At 43.9% G+C, this 16,275-nt stretch overlaps 1 protein-coding gene across 1 annotated transcript in view; it reads right to left on the bottom strand.

Moving 5' to 3' along the window:
• The window catches only part of LOC109922156 (cytoplasmic polyadenylation element-binding protein 2-like), a 46,111-nt gene that overhangs the window by 16,083 nt on the left and 13,753 nt on the right, over positions 1–16,275 (bottom strand). Inside the window, exons 2-6 of the mRNA XM_048618606.1 lie at positions 15,301–15,391; positions 11,928–12,095; positions 7,878–7,967; positions 3,967–4,085; positions 420–534 (exon numbers count right to left, since the gene is read on the bottom strand). Coding sequence (XP_048474563.1) covers positions 420–534; positions 3,967–4,085; positions 7,878–7,967; positions 11,928–12,095; positions 15,301–15,391 — 583 coding nt within the window. The remainder of the gene's footprint in view (positions 1–419; positions 535–3,966; positions 4,086–7,877; positions 7,968–11,927; positions 12,096–15,300; positions 15,392–16,275) is intronic.

Raw genomic sequence — 16,275 nt, 5'->3', positions numbered from 1 at the left:
GCCTCCCTTCACCAACTGCTTAGAGAGACAAGAATATAAGTATTGATGCTGTGCCCAGATCAGGAAATAAAAAGAACACAGCCGCATTTATTGCTTTGCAACACTTCTTTGAGACACTAAGTGTGTCAAAATTGTGGTCTGACATAGTTACACATTTAAGCAGCAAAACTGGATTTGGTGTCAGATTTGAACTCGCTTTGTTTATCAAACCCTGTTCACCTGTTTGCAACGTGTCCCACACTCCTATCTTTTCCACTTCTTACACAAGCATCAAGACTTGAAACCTCTCACTGCACCTGACCAGTTCCTCAGCAAAAGCCCAATGGAATTGTTTTCCCCCAACCCTCCGAGTTAACCGGGACTTGTCGCGCACACTCTGTCAATCACCCTGCTTAACTCAATAGCGTGCAGTAACTTACCAGCTTTCAGGGGTCTTGGTACCCCTCCCACAAAGACGGTCTTCCTGGGATCTAGAGGCTGTGAGCCATCCAGCACAAAGTCGCTGTCACTCAGACTCCAGGGTCTGATCTGCACCTGAAGCCAGAAGGAAAGCAAATCCGATGAACCACCACTAATGTGCAGACTAGACTAACAGAAAATGCAGATTCAGAGTTTGATTCCTGTGTGCACTGTTCTCCATTAACTACAACAGGTCCACAGTGCAAGCAGACACTGCTCAGCCAACAGTATATGAACCTTTCCCTTTCAGCACAGCAATTAAAATCTATTTACCGCTCCAGTGGAGGCAGGGAATGCTACAAATGATCCCTGCACACAAGGGTAGGAGTGAAAGGAGTGGGAGGGAATGGGGAACAAGGGTAGGGTAGAAAGTGGACGGACAGGAGGTTGAGGTGCAGAGGCATGGAAAGGATGTCTGTAAATCAATCAGCACAGGGCTGTTTTAAATGCCCTCTCTTGGGTCTGGCTTCTTTCCAGTCACTTTCAATGTTCATTGTGTAAGATGAGGAAAAATTGTGCTTACTGGAGTTTGTCGAAGGTGTGGCTATTCCCAGTACACACTTGAAAAGAGACAGTGGAGAATAGCTGAACACTGCAGGCTCCTGACAATACAGTTTTGAATTATTTCTTGCTTCATAATAAGCCTGTGGGCACTCAAGAGTTTCACCTTCCATAACATCCAAATCTGTCTTCTGCTCCTGAGTGCCCACATAATTGACATTGTTGCCCCCAATCTTAAGGCAAAAGATGATTTATCCATTAAGGGACAGCTGCCTGATCGCAAATCCATTTTCCGACACCACATCCAGCTCGTCCTCCAATCTATTTTTCTCAACAACTTGTGTTTACATAAACCTTGAACACAGAAGATCGTCCCAGGGTGTTTCAAAGGAACAGCTGCCAAGATGAACTTGACACTCAGCCATATGAAGAGGACACGTGACCAAAAACTAGGTCAGAACTTACCTTCAAATAAGCAGTTAATAGGTTCAGACAGACACAGAGATGTCAGCTGCTTGGGGAAGGAATTCCTGAATTTGGGGTCCAGGCACCAGATGGCACAGCCATCTGTGGTAGGGCAATGAAAACCAGAGACAGAAGGAAAAGCCAGATTTAGAGGAGCCCTGCAATCTCAGGAAGGCTTGGAGGAGATGATAGAGGGATGATCACAGAAGAATTTGAGAACAAGGAAGAGAAGTTAAAACTCACGCAGTGATGGTATCAGAATTCAACGATGGGTGAAACTAACTTGGCACAAGTTAAGGTTCTTGAAATTTTTGACAAATATGAAGCGTCCAAGGTGCCAAGTGGGCCCATTAAGCTTTAGAGCAGTCAACCATGGAGCCAACAAAAACATAGATGAGGGCTTTTCAACAGCAAACGAGCCAGGTCAAGGGCAGAGACAATGTTCGAGGTGGACGTCAGCATGGTTTCAGGTGTGAAAAACCCAAGCCAAGTCAAAAAGGACACCAGATTCTGAATGGTCTGGTTCAGCTGCAGTCAGGATGGAGTGCCTGGCTGGGGAATAGGGTTTTATTTTTTGATGGGAACCCAAATCTGTGGCTTCAGACTACCCACCATTTAGTTAGGAGAAACTTCTGGTCAACGTCACGAGTATTGATATCTTCATATTTGGGCACCAGCTGTGTTTTGGCTGGGGGCACTCTTGGCTTCAAGATCAACTCAAGGCCTAATCAGCACAGAAGTCTGTGCTGACACTGCTTTGCAATACCGAGGGATTACTGCACTTTCAGAAATGGTGTCTTCCAGATAAGACATCAAACCAAGGCCCATCTACCTTCTGAACTGCGTATGAATATTTTGAAGAATAGCAGGGAGCTAGCGAATATTTCACTGCTCTTTGTGGGAGCTTGCTGTGCGCATACTGGCAGCTGCGTTGCCACCTTTGCAACAAAAATAACTCTTCAGGTCTCTTTTGGGTCTGGACCCTTGTTCAGAAAAAAGGGTTCAGACCTGAAACGTCAGCTGTCCTGCTCCTCTGATGCTGCCTGGCCTGCAGTGCTCATCCAGCTCTACACCTTGTTATCTCAGATTCTCCAGCATCGGCAGTTCCTATTATCTCTCTCTTCAAAAGGACTTCATTGGCCATGCAATGTGCTGGACTGCCCTGTGGACCTAAAAGGTGTACGATTGCAAGGCATTTTTTTTTTGTTACAAGGGGGAGAAAAAGTAAGTGAAATTGCCCTAATTTCTTCATCTCGATCAATGTTGCAATTAAGGAGCAACGGACCCAACACCAACCCTGGGTTCCACCACAATCTCCATTCCCCAACGAAGGGCCGCAGCTCACTCCCTGCTTACTATCCGAGGGATGGAACAAACCCAGGCTCCCATCTCAACCGGTAAGCACTTTCTCTAACCCCACTCGAACACGGGTCCACTTTCACGTTGCTAAGCAACTTCTGTCTCAGATTGTAACCAATTCCATCCCCTCAGCCAATGAATGCGACCGACTTGACAGGACTGCATGTTACCGAGGGCCCAAACACAGCTACACAGAATGTAACCGAATAGTAACACGAGAAACAAAGTGACAACCGGCATTCCTCACACGCACAAAGATTACTCACTCAAAATACAAATGGAAACATAGAGGCTACCCGACGGAGAGGAGGAGGTTTCTAAGTCACACAAGTTCATGCGCCCAGATAGCCTAAGGAATTGCAGTAAGTGCGATGTCAGATATCCAGAAAACAACTGACCTTTCAGAAGATCATCGTATGAAGTTGGAGCAGGGAGAGGTTGTTTTGCCCCTCAGTGCTGTTCTGGCTTTCAAGAAGATCATAACTGATCTGGTGGTGGCCTTCACTTTGCTGTGAGTCCCCCATAACCCCACAACTCCTGTGTCAACTAAAAATCTGTCTGACTCTGCCTTGAACATATTCAATGATCAAGCCTCCACTGCTGTCTAGGAAAGAGAATTCCAAAGACTAACCACCCTCCAAGAAAGAGATTCCACCTCACCTCTTGCTCAAATAGGACACTCCTTATTTCCATACTTTGCCTCCTTAAAATTCAGGTTAAACAAAGATGAGAGTCTGTCCTGTGCTCGAGGATTCAATGCAACCTGAAGAAAACATCTGTAACCTTTACAGTTCCCACCAACATGAATCACGTTGTTAACCTGGCACGGAGTGGACTTCAGCCTGAAGCAGCAAGATGTACCTCCTTCAACAATCTTACATGATGACGGATGTAATTAAGAGGGAACATCTGTCACTGATAAAAAAACCCAATCAACCTTCTCTACCAGGATGGGGCAGTGCAGAAGGGCCTTCACAATACATTGAAAATGTGCCATACTTGAACTGGAAGTTGGTACAGAGTGTCTGAAATGTAAACTATCCTAATCCCCAGCAGTAACATCTCAGCTTGTGGAAGATGGAATTCATTTCTATAAAGGCGTTATAATTGGAGCAGCTTCCAGAGCTCAGAACTCCAGAGGCACAGGGCACATGACAAAGAATTAGCAACTGTCATGCTCACCGGCTTGTCCTTGACTGTGCGGCTAGAGACGCACAAATAGAGTTTACCGTCATCCTGAAAGCAGGCATCAATCAGAACCTGAACTGAACACTCCTCCTGAAACAATAAGAAGGCATAACCTGCAAAACAAGAGACACAGTCAATAGCAAATAAAAGTCTGTCCTGACTCACACCTGTAGGGACTTCAAACACGTCAATTCTTTTAAAAAAAAAATTACGACGACTGACCGCCAGCCCCTAACCCTGCAGTATTCTCTTTCTACAACACACAGAAAAGAAAGATATTGGCAAAGATACCTGGATTCCCATGACTGCTAGGGCACAGGCAGTAGAGTTTTGGATGACCTCACATTGATGGAAGGTGGACTGCAGGAAGCTTGGCCAGGAAAGCATTGCAATGGTCAAGCCAATAAGTTCTTTAAAAATTTGGTCATGGGATGTGGGTATTAATTGCCCAGACGGTAGATAAGAGTGAACCACATTGCTATGGACCCAGAGTCACAAGTGGGCCAGACCAGGTAAGGATAGCAGATTTCTTTGCCGAAAGGACATTAGTTAACCAGATGGGTTTTTACATAAATCAACAGTGTTTATGTTCACCATTGGGCTAGATTTTTAGTGAATTCAAATTTCACTACGTCAGAGTCATTGAGATATACAGCACTGAAACAGACCCTTCCGTCCAATTTGTCCATGCTGCCTAGATATCCTAAAATAATCTAGTCCCATTTGCCAGAATTTGGCCTATACCCTCTAAACCCTTCCTATTCCTATTCCCATTCCCATCCAGATGCCTTTCAAACGTTGTAACTGTACCAGCCTTCACCACCTCCTCTGGCAGCTCATTCCATACACACATCACCCTCTGCATGAAAAAAATTGCCCCTTAGGTCCCTTTCAAATCTTTACCCTCTCACCTTAAACCTGTGCCCTCTAATTTTGGACTCCCCCAACCTGAGGAAAAGACCTTGACTATTCACCCTATCCATGCCCCTTCTATAAGGTCACCCCTCAGCCTCCAATGCTCCACCTAATTAAGCCTCTCCCTGTAGCTCAAACCCTAGCAACATTCTTGTAAATCTTTTCTGATTCCTTTCAAGTTTCACAAGATCCTTCCTACAGCAGGGAGACCAGAATTCCAACCCACATTCCCAAAACATTAACTTCCTTTCTGATTACTAGCCCAATGACATTTCCACTGAGACACCACCTTCCTTTGTAACAAATAAAAAGAGGTGAGGATTTCAGCATGAGTAAGTTCTATTTATACACAGAGCCTTTCACATTCAAAAACATTGAGAGTCACGTCACTGAAGCTATTCATAACAAAATCTTATCCTGAGTAACAGGAGATATTTCGCCAGACGACCAAAAGCTTGCTTGAAGAAATAGATTTTAAGGAGACTCTTAAAAGCACAGAAGAGACATGGAGAGGTTTTGCAATGGGAACCTGAGAGCTCAGAAGCTGTTTGGCTGAAGCCATGGCCATTAATGGAGCAGCGAATAAATTTCAAATGCTGAGGAACTTGGGAGCACAGAGATCTCTCAGGTTTCAAGTGCTGGAGACATTAACTGAAATACAGAGGAGTGAACTCATGGGGGGATTTGAAAACAAACAAGACAGTTAAAAAAAAAGCAAGGAATTACTTGAACAGGAGGCAATGCAGTGAGCGAGCGCATGTGTGACAGCGGAAAGAGACGTACCTCAAGATTAGAAATGGGCAGTGTTTTGGATAAGCCTCACCTGATGTGGAGTGTTGAACCCGGACAGGATATTTACTGGAATAGAAAGTCAGGAGGTAACAAATGCATGGATGAGAGTTTCGGCAACAGGAGTTGAGGTGAGGAAGTCAGGTGATGTTACCAAGCTGGAACATAGTGATTCATGCATATGTCATAAACTCTTCTCAGGGTAAAAATAGGAGTACTCCAAGAATGGCAGGACACTAGGAAGCTCAGAGGAACAGAAGGATCTTGAGGTGTGTCCTCAAGGTGGTGGGATAGGTTAATAAGGCAGTTAAGAACGCCACTTGCAGGACACTTGCGTTTATCTGTTGTGGCATTGATTATAGTAGCTGGGAGACTATGTTGGAGCTGGACAGAACATTGGTGAGGCCACAGCTGGAGCACTGTGTACAGCTCTAGTCACCACACTATAGAAAGGATGTGTTGGCACTGGAGGGGATGCAGAGGAGATTCACCAGGATGTTGCCTGGCTTGGAGCATTTTAGCTGTGAAGAGAGACTGGATAAGCTCGAGTGCTTTTCTTATCAGCAGAGAAGGTTGAGGGAGGACCTGATAGAGGTCTAGCAGATTGAGGGGGCATGGATAGGATGGATAGAAACCAGCTGTTCCCCTTAGTGAAAGGGTCACGAACAAGGGGACATAGTTTTAAGTGAAAGGCAGAAGGTGTAGAGGGGATCTGAGGAAAAGATTTTTCACCCAGACGGTGGTGGGAGTCTGGAATGCACTGCCTGGGTGGATAGTTGAAATGGCTAAACTTGCAACCCTTGAAAAGCACTTGGACGAAAACTTCAAGCGTCGTAACATCCAAGGGTATGGGCCTGGTGCTGGAAAGTGGCATCTGTGTAGACTTAGTGCAGATTTGGTGGTATAGACTTCATGGGCCGAAGGGCCTCTTCAGTACTGTATGATTCTGTGACGAGTCTGGTAGACCACTGGTAGTGGACAGGACTCGTGCTTGAGACCAAGGGAAGTGCCTACAGTTTTCGTAATATTGAGTTGGAGGAAACGTCCATTCATTCAGGACAAGATGGTCGACAAGCAGCATGATAAATCCAAGTCGAGGAAGAAATCAAGACAAGTGGCAGGTGAAGTACATGTGGGACCTGGCGTGGGATTTCACGACAGAGGAACATGTAGGTTAACAGACAAGGATAGATCCTCGGGGAACACCAGAAATAAAAGTTGGAACGGAAGCCATTGACAATGACAGCCCGTCTAAAATTAGATGGATAAGAAAGGAGAAATAAAGATGTTTTAAGATGCCAGAGACTCAACAGTTCAGACAGAAATTACTATCTTTTGTGCAGAATTCAGAACCAGAGACATAATTTTAGAATAATAGCCTGACCATTTCATAGTCAAACTGTAAGGCATTTTCTTCTTTACAAAGGGTCACGAAAGTCTGGAATTCCTTGCCCCAAAATGCTGCAATGACTTGTGGATCAATTGAAATTTTCAAGAGAGACATAGGTCAGACATTTTTTGGGTAAAGGGATCAAGGGAAGTGCAATTCAGTCAAGTAAACAGTGTTGAGGTGCCAATCAGCCATGGTCTAACTCAACTGCACAGCAGACCTCAGACCCACTCTGACTCCTATGAAGACACAGACAGGAGCAGGCGCGAACCTAAGCTGACTTCTGCGCAATCTCATCCAAGGTGCTCAGGCCAGTGCAACGCCCCGACACAGATGAACTGTTGAGTCATTCGGCCGGAAACAGACCCTTCAGTCCAACTTGTCCGTGACGACTAAGTTTCCAAAACTAATCTAGTCCCACTTGCCTTCGTTTGGCCCATATCCCTCTAAACCCTGCCTATTCATGTACACATCCAAATGTCTTTTAAATGCCGTAACTGTACCTGGCATCTACCACTTCCTCTGGCAATTCGTTCCATTCCTCCCTCTGTATGAAGAAGTTGCCCCTCAGGTCCCTTTATCCCACCCACACCCACCCTAGGGAATAACAACCTTGGCTATTCACCTTATCTACATCCAACCAATTCAGCAGTAGCCAGAAAAGGAGCCAATCGATGCCTTTTCTAGCCTTCAGGTCTAAGTTCTGCATGAGGCACTGTTCACCAATTTGGTATTGTGGTACACCCAAGTTCTGTGAAAGGACAGTTCACTGATCATGATAACACCAATTCAGTTGAATAGAACTGCTCACCTTTGGGTGGAAAGTAGGATTTACTTCCCGACTTGTGAGGCCAGTCTACCATGAGCTGTCCAAAACAGCAGAAAGTAGCGATTATCTCATCTAAACACAAATAAAAGTGGAGACAATCAGATACATTTACCTCTCATTTCCATTCCTCAAATGAACACACAGGATTACAACTAAGACACCTAACAGCTGATGAAATTTGGAACTGTTCCGCCATATGGCAATTGATGACAGGTCAATAGTTAATTTTAAAATCTCAGATTGACCCAAGTTGGGTAAGAAAGGGTATGAACAGGGACAGTGCCAAATATTGGGCTAGATGCCTCCCCATTCCTCTGCCTCAATTATATCAGAAAGGAATCATCAGACATCGATGTGCATCTCGCGTGGGCTTCCTGGTAATGCCTCTAAGGATGTACAAGTTTAATTTTAGTCATGCACAGTACAGTCCGCTACCGCAGACAGCATTCACCCAAAGGTGCCCTTGGAAATGGGACCTCCATTCCGCAAGCCACTTGCTCAGGTTTTCAACAGCTCGTGATGCAACAGGATGATACCCATGGTCTCCTGAGATCACACTAGCAAACAGTCATGTAAAAAAGGGGCAGAATGTCAACTGTGGACAATTTTCAATTCGCTATTTAGATTGACTCAACCCGTCAGTGACTCACAAGAAAGCCAAAGCTCCCAACTGCCTCAAGAGCATAGATCAGTAGGGAACAGCAGTGGCAAGTCAAGGTTTTACCAGTGGACTGGACTGTGTGGAAGGTGCTATTCTGACTATTACATCTCTTCATTTCCAAAATACAGTTTTGTCCGCGTGCTCCAAAATATTGCAAACTGAGATGAAGTCCTGTGGGGTTTCTGGGCAGGTTTTTGGAATGTGAAAAATCTGACCACAGCCTAGCGAGCCAGAAGCTGTTCTTAACGGTTGTGATTCTGCATGGGGTCCCGATGGCTGTTGGAGTCCCAGAGGGACCCATGTTGGGGCAGATGCTGCTTAAACGTGTGAATGAAGACATTGACCAACTATTGATGGATCAGACAAGAAGTGAAATTATAAAAGTACTGAAAAGACTCAGCAGGACCAGCAGCATCTGTGGAGGGAGAAACAGAGTTTACTTGTTGAGTCCAGAATCACAGTTCTTCCAAACTCTGGAGCAGAAGAAGTGATTCTGCACTCAAAGCATTGACACTGATTCTCTCCCCACGGATGCTACTCGACCTACTGATTGCTCCAGCACTTTCTGTTTTTATTTCATCATCCAGCATCAGCAGCACTTCTTTATTCTTTATTCATTCACAGGATGAGGGTGTTGCTGACCAGGCAGTATTTATTGCCCATCGCTAATTGCCCAGAGGGCAGTTTAGAGTCAACCACATTGCTGTGGGTCTGGAGTCACATGCAGGCCAGACCAGGTGAGGACGGCAGTTTCCTTCCCTAAAGGACATTGGTGAACCGGATGGGTTTTTCTGACAATCGACAATGGGTTCATGGTCATCATTAGATTCTTACTTGCAGGATTTGAACGTGGGTCGCCAGAACGTTATCTGGGTCTCTGGATTAATAGTCCAGCGATAATGCCACTAGCCCATTGCCTCCCCATTTCGCTTTCATACAGATGAGCCAAGGTTATCTACGGATGATGAAATACCATACTCCCCACATCTCAGGCCTTGTTCAAGATTCATCTAAAGAACTTGGGGTAAATTTACTTCCCCTTACATGATGGGTGATGGAGAAGGTACTGTAATGATGTCTGGTTTTCAAGTCCTTGTTACCAACATGGATTACTATCAGGTGTGTGGGCATAAGACTAAGTTTAGTAAGATTTAGTAACCACTTAGATTCACAGGGAGAGGAATAATAGGAACAAAGAGGAACAGCAAATGTTCTTTTCTCTCTCCCAATCTCTCAGATGCACCAATGAGCGCGTGTCCTGGACAGCCAGGGATTTCTGAACTTTGGATGAACAGTAAAGCTGTCTGTCTCTGCATGTCGGTGGTTCTAACAAGGTAACCAGACATCTACATTCAAGCGTAACCTTGCATGCTCCATCCTCCTGTGAGCTACCAAAGAAAGTGTTAGTTCAGCAAAGTCCAGTCTAGAGAGAGCAGCTTTCCCAACAGTGGGAAGCTCTGCCACAATGGAAACATAGCTGCAAGTTGTATGAATTTATGTTAAATACTTTACATCTGGGGTTATTCAAATTTAAGGGCCTTCATATTGTGCATGGGCAGCAGGGACCCCTACACGTTCCACGGAGCTCCATCTTTGACAAGCCAAGGGTCATGCTGTCAATCAGTTTTAAAAGCAGCTAAATGCAAAATTTGTCCATTGGTTTTGATTACAGGCTAGGAACAACCATGTTATTCCCATAATTGTGACGTGAGAATTGACTTTCTCTTTTACAGTTGCTTGTAATGTTGCACTGCTTGCTGAACAAAGTCTCTTCAACTAATCAGATGCCTCAACAGTGAGTTAAATCCTTTTGCAAGCATTGCATATATACAGGATAGATGCAATTCAATTTGACGAGTATGAGGTAATATATTTTAGGAAAGGAAACATGGAAGGGGAGTACACACTAAATGGAAGGATGTGGCTGGTCAGAAAACTGAAAGAGTGTTGGTAAAATGTGGCTAATGAGTAGACTCAATGACAGTTTACGTTTTGCAGAGCAGGGATTAAAAACGTCATGATAAACATCAACAAATATTCACCCTAACTCAAGCTGTGCCTTTACACAAAGCTATGAAGTATACAGGCAGTCGGGTGATGTCTGTGGTGGGGAAACCAATTACGAGCAGAAAGTTGTGGCTCAGCAGAAAGACAATGGGAGATTTTGTTTTTGAAATTACACTGACTTTTGAAAAGATAACTCCTCTTATAAATTTGAAAATGATCATTTCTCATGACATTTGTTGACACAAGCACAAACTAATATGATATTTTGGAGGGAAGTGAATAATGAGTTGAAGCAGAAAAGGATAGAGGAATATACAATGCCTGCAGAATACTTCTGGATTGCTTCAGCAAAGGGCTGATTGGCTCTGTTTTCACCTTGTTCGTTCAACAATTCTGGATTTTCCCATGCACTGTGCGAATGACAGGGAGGTATTCTGCTTTTTGAAGGACGTAACATGCCTCTTAATTACTAAAGGAGCACTCATTTCACTGATAGCTCTGAAGAAGTTGGTGGTGGGGTTATCTTCCAGAGCTACTCCACTGCAATCTGTATGGTGTAGGTACACCCATTGTGCTGTTCGGGAGGAAGTCTAGGATTGCAATCAAGGGTTTGTGAACGGTCAGTGATTTGGAGACCATGCCAAATGGCAATTTGGTTTCTCTAAGTCTATACACACAATATAGGCCTGTTTAAGGAAGGAGGGCAGGATTCCTCTGCCAAAGGAAATTAATGAACCATTTGGGACTGTCACTTGAAAAAATAATTGATGCTATATTTTATTGCAGATTTATTTTATGAGCTGAATTTAAATTCGTAAACTGCTTTGATAGACTTTGAATGTATGACAAATAAAAACCAAAAGAACTGCAGATGCTATAAATCAGGAACAAAAACAGAAGTTGCCGGAAAAGCTCAGCAGGTCTGGCAGCATCCATGAAGAAACAAAATCAGAGTTAATGTTTCAGGTCTGGTGACCCTTCCTCAGACCCTTCCTTCCTTTGAATTTATGACAGTGGGTTATTTGTCCAGGCTGCAGGATTAGTGTTCCAGTCGGGAACCATGATGCTCCCCCCTTACATTATCATTTAAGGTGTGAGAGGTTGGACTTCCTACATACTATAATATTGAAGGAATGGTGTCTGTACACATCGACCCTGCGCATCCCAACACACATTACCAACGTGATGGAACAGCCAACTTCCACAGAGAGTGGTTTGTGAGCTATTCTTTCAAATGAAATTCAAAAGATCAACTGTCAGCCACTCCAGCAAGAGAGATGTTTACACTTCATTTGCTATCCTTCAGGCCCGACTGAAAAAAGTCCAAGCTCAAAATGTTCCATGCATGAGAATCTTGAACTCACCTTCATCAATGTCTGGTGGCAAACCGCCAACAAAAACCTTTCGGGAATATCGTTCTCCTGATTTCCCATTCTGGCTGAGAGCTGGGGAGTTCAAGCCTGAAGATAAAGATTGGTCACCCTGGCTATTGTCAAGGAAGCCATCTTCAACAGGGAACAAAGCTGATCGACCTGCAGCATGAGAGAGATGGACAGCTATTGAACTTCACCCAGATTATTTGGCATGAAATCCTTTGGCTCCCAGTTACATAATGCCTCAAATTACTTAGCCATTAAATCCTTCCCTGACCTGCTTTCCCCCTGCCCCTGTAACCTACATCCACAATACTATTGAGATAAGAACATGAAGCAGGAGTAGACCATTCAGCGTCTCCAATCTGCCCTGCCATTCTATAAAATCACGACTGATTTGCCCCTTCTTTTGTGCCAGCTCTTCCTACTTCTCAACTCCTCAATATTTCAAAAACCTATGCTCCATTCATTCTGGCTTTTACTTTACTTTCAAACCTTCCACCACTGGCGGAAATATCATGACCTGCTAAGGCCTGAAGCTTTGAAATTCCCTCCCTAAACTTTTCCTCTGTCTGCTCCTTAAACCTGTTAAAAAACTAAAGATCATTTTCTGTCCAGAAGATTAAGGATGAGACCAAATAGAAGGAAGGAAAACAAGTGTTTTTTTTTAAAAAAGATACAGACTACATAAGGAGGAACTGTTCCCTTTCAAATTGATTGTTCAAAAGGTCGGTGTCTAAAACCAGTGGACATGGTCTCAAAATAAGAGGCCATTTAGGACTGAGATGAGCAGGAGTTCATATTTCGTGAATATTTGGAATTCTTCACTATAAAGGGTTGTGGAAGCTTAGTCATCAAGGAAATTCAAGGCAGGGGTTGATACATTTCTAGACAAAATGGCACATGTGTGGTTTCACAGATTCATTGGCCTGTTCATGCTGCTATTTTTCCATATTCCGGAGATCACAGAACAGGAACAGAGAGGAAATTAGGACTGTTTTTATTTAAATCATCAAAACAGATGCCAGGATCATGTAATGCAATCAGGTTTCACGGGAACTCTTAGACGGCAACTGAAATGTGCGCTTGGAAACAAGAATAATCTTCTGGACCCCAGAAACAGCCGAGGTACAGATCTAAACGGAGCAGGTTTTTTTAACAAAGAAAAAAAAGAGATTCAGTTGGCTGGATGGATTCTGTCCTTGACATCATATTTTGCAATAAGGATGGCCACAACTGACCTGCAGAACAGATTTCCCAGGCCACTGCATGACTTTGGGAGAGTGAAGTGCCACTTCAAAGAGATGAGGGTATTGGCAGGGAAACTGTTCCTTGTTGAGCAGAAGTTCAGATTGAGCAACTAACTGGCAGCATTCAGAGGAAATATCGCAAAGTTATAATGTTATATAATCATACACTACATGGAACGTATTATACATTATTATACTGGCTCGAGGTTCGAGAACCAGACCTTCACTGTCCGAGGATAGGGTGTCAGCTCTGCAGAGCCGAAAGGATTGGAAATTTCTACAGTCGGAGGGTCATCAATCAACGGAATTCTTTACCCCGAAGAGCTGCAGATGTGAAATAAAGCCAGATGGATTTTGGATATCAACAGATATGACACATAGGTGCAACTAAGGTAGAAAAATCAAACATGATCTTACTGAATACAGACTCAAAGGATTAAATAGCCTCCTCTAGGTATTATTTCTTAAAAGTGAAAATATTGCAGTAGTGGGGAAGAGAGGAAATTCTGCTCATTCACCGAGAAGCCAACTGATCTGAGCTACCCTAAATGCAAGACTGTTATTTCAGCTGAGATTTTCATCATTAGGTATTGGGGTCAGACCACTCTTGGTGCGTTATGTTTGATTTGGTTGTCGAGCGATGAAACAGATGCAGATTCTGAAACAAAAGTTACCTAATCCCTCAGACGGAAGCAAACGATTGATCCCTCCCTTGTTTGTGTGCTGTGCGCTGTCAAATAGTTGCTTGTGGCAGGTTGAGAACAGCCATCAGGAACTTGGAACACTGCCCAGTGGTCTCCTGTCCTATTTGTTAAATAACTGGGCCAGAGCTTCTCCAGCAGACTGGGCTGCCTCTCCCCTCCTCAAACCAGGGCACAGCCATAAATTCTTAAACCTGTGAAATGGGCAGTACAGCAGTCTCCCCCATCCACAGTGAAACCGCCTACTGTCTAACATTGCTGCAGTGCTCTGTCAGACAATCAGGAGGCAGTCTCCTAGACTGCTCAATGGCAAGCCGATGTTTCTGCAGTTCGCTGATTCCAAACAAACAAACTTTGCATCACACAAGAAGTGCCATTTGATTATCATGTCAGTACCAGCTCCGGACCCGATCAAATCAAACCGAATCCCACAACACTGAATCTACTGTTGCTGGAACATTTCGAAGTAACCAAATAGCTTCCTCGATTCTTTGGCTCTGCAGTAGTTGCAGATTCCTATCAGGCCATCTTAAAATCCAACCTGCGTTTGAACTCAATTCAGCTGTGGCTAACTAATACCATCCTACACTCTCAAGTCAGAAAAGCTGTGGGTTCAAATCCCTCTCCAGAAACTTCAACATACGAAAGGAAGATTGGCAGTCCACTAGGACTAAAGAGTCCTAGAATCGGTTTTGGGCTGAGACTTTAAACTGAGGACCCCATCTCATGTGATGTAAAAGTTCCTATGGATACTACTGAAGATAAGTCAGGTATATCTCTTAAGGTCAAAGCAACCCTTTATGACCAGATCATTACATTTCCAGAATATTTATCATTTACTATTAAATCGTTGCGGAGCATGGAGACCATATTTTTTCCAGGACATTGTCCATAAATTCTATTGGGACCTTGTTTGATTGTGCAAGCTACTCCATAAACTCCAGTTAATCGTTAACTGCCATTTTTTTTCCCCAGTTGTTGCCCTGTTGTAAGCTTATAGCCAGATGTATAAACTGCTAATACATATTCTAGATTGTCAGTGCACACTGTTTGCCCATGATCTTCCCCATTTCACAAGACCAAACCCAACACTGCTAAGGTAAAGACATAACCACGACCAGTTCATTGGTTGATAGTGGGATTTTGCTGCGCTCATCACTTCAAGACTCTTTTGGGAAATATTGTGAGGATGTGAAAGGCATTATGCAAATGCAGTTATTTCTTTGTATGCATGCACCACTCTTCTTTCATACTTCCCGCATGTGGCACCCATTACCTCCTTGTGAGACTCATGCAAATGCACATCAGTTCAGCAGACCCATGAAAATCACATGGAAATGACCACATGAACAAAGTACTGGCCCAACTATTCAATGGGGGAAATACACAAGCCAAGATGGCCATGAGACTCACCCTTGAGTGGTTCCTGTTCGTTCTGTAAGATGTCAATCAGGGAGTTCTCCAGTGAGTGCATGTTGAAAGTATCATATGGGTGCGTCCATTCCTGCAAAGGAAAAACATTTTGAAAAAAGAAACTATTAAACCAAGGAAGGAGATGGGAACAACGCAGAGGATGCAAGAAAGTTACAATCACTCAATTCGATGTTACGAACCAGTGCTGATAGCACATTCCTTAAAACAAGTGCGTACTACAGAACTATTCTTGGTGGAAACTATCTTTTAATTAGTTATTTCCTCTCCTCCCTGGACATTGCAGACTTTTGGAGTCAAGGCCCATGGGTACCAGAAGCTTCCCACTGCGTTTGGAAGGAGGCCAATCCTTACGGGAGCCTGGAAGATGATCCAAGCCCCTTAACACAGTTTTTTTTCTACCCACCAGAACACAGTTGAATCCAAAGGTAAAATGTTTATCCTACACGCTCTTTTGGATTTATGAGTGGCTGTCCTTTACTTACAGCCCTTAATTCTGGCTCTGTCTGCAAGTGGAAGCATCTTCGTTACGTCAACCTTCGCCTTTACATGACACATCATTCCCTTATGTCATCATGGAGGCATCTAATCAGTTCACTCTCCAGTCGATAGGTGTTTCAAATAATGAAGGGTTTGGGAAAAGCAGTTAAAGACAAACTGTTCCCGTCGGCTCAAGGGTTTGGAGTCAGAGGACACGGACTTATGATGGTCAAAAAAAAAGCAAATGGCAACATGAAGGAAGTCATTTTTAAATGCAGTCAGTAGCTTGGACCTGAAGTGCACTGCTCCAGTGTGTTTTGGATGCAAATTGAAAAGAAAACACAGGATCTTTACCTGAAGGGGAAGAGAGAATTGCCAGGAAAAAGGCAAAGGGGTGGGGGGGTGGAGCAGAGCTGTTCTTAAAAGAACCAAATGATCATGATTTGTGCTGTATCCATTCTATTATTCTATTTTCCT

This window comes from Rhincodon typus, chromosome 40 (genome assembly GCF_021869965.1).
Source record: "Rhincodon typus isolate 14 chromosome 40, sRhiTyp1.1, whole genome shotgun sequence".
Lineage (NCBI taxonomy): Eukaryota > Metazoa > Chordata > Chondrichthyes > Orectolobiformes > Rhincodontidae > Rhincodon > Rhincodon typus.
This window is presented reverse-complemented; position numbering and strand designations above follow the sequence as displayed.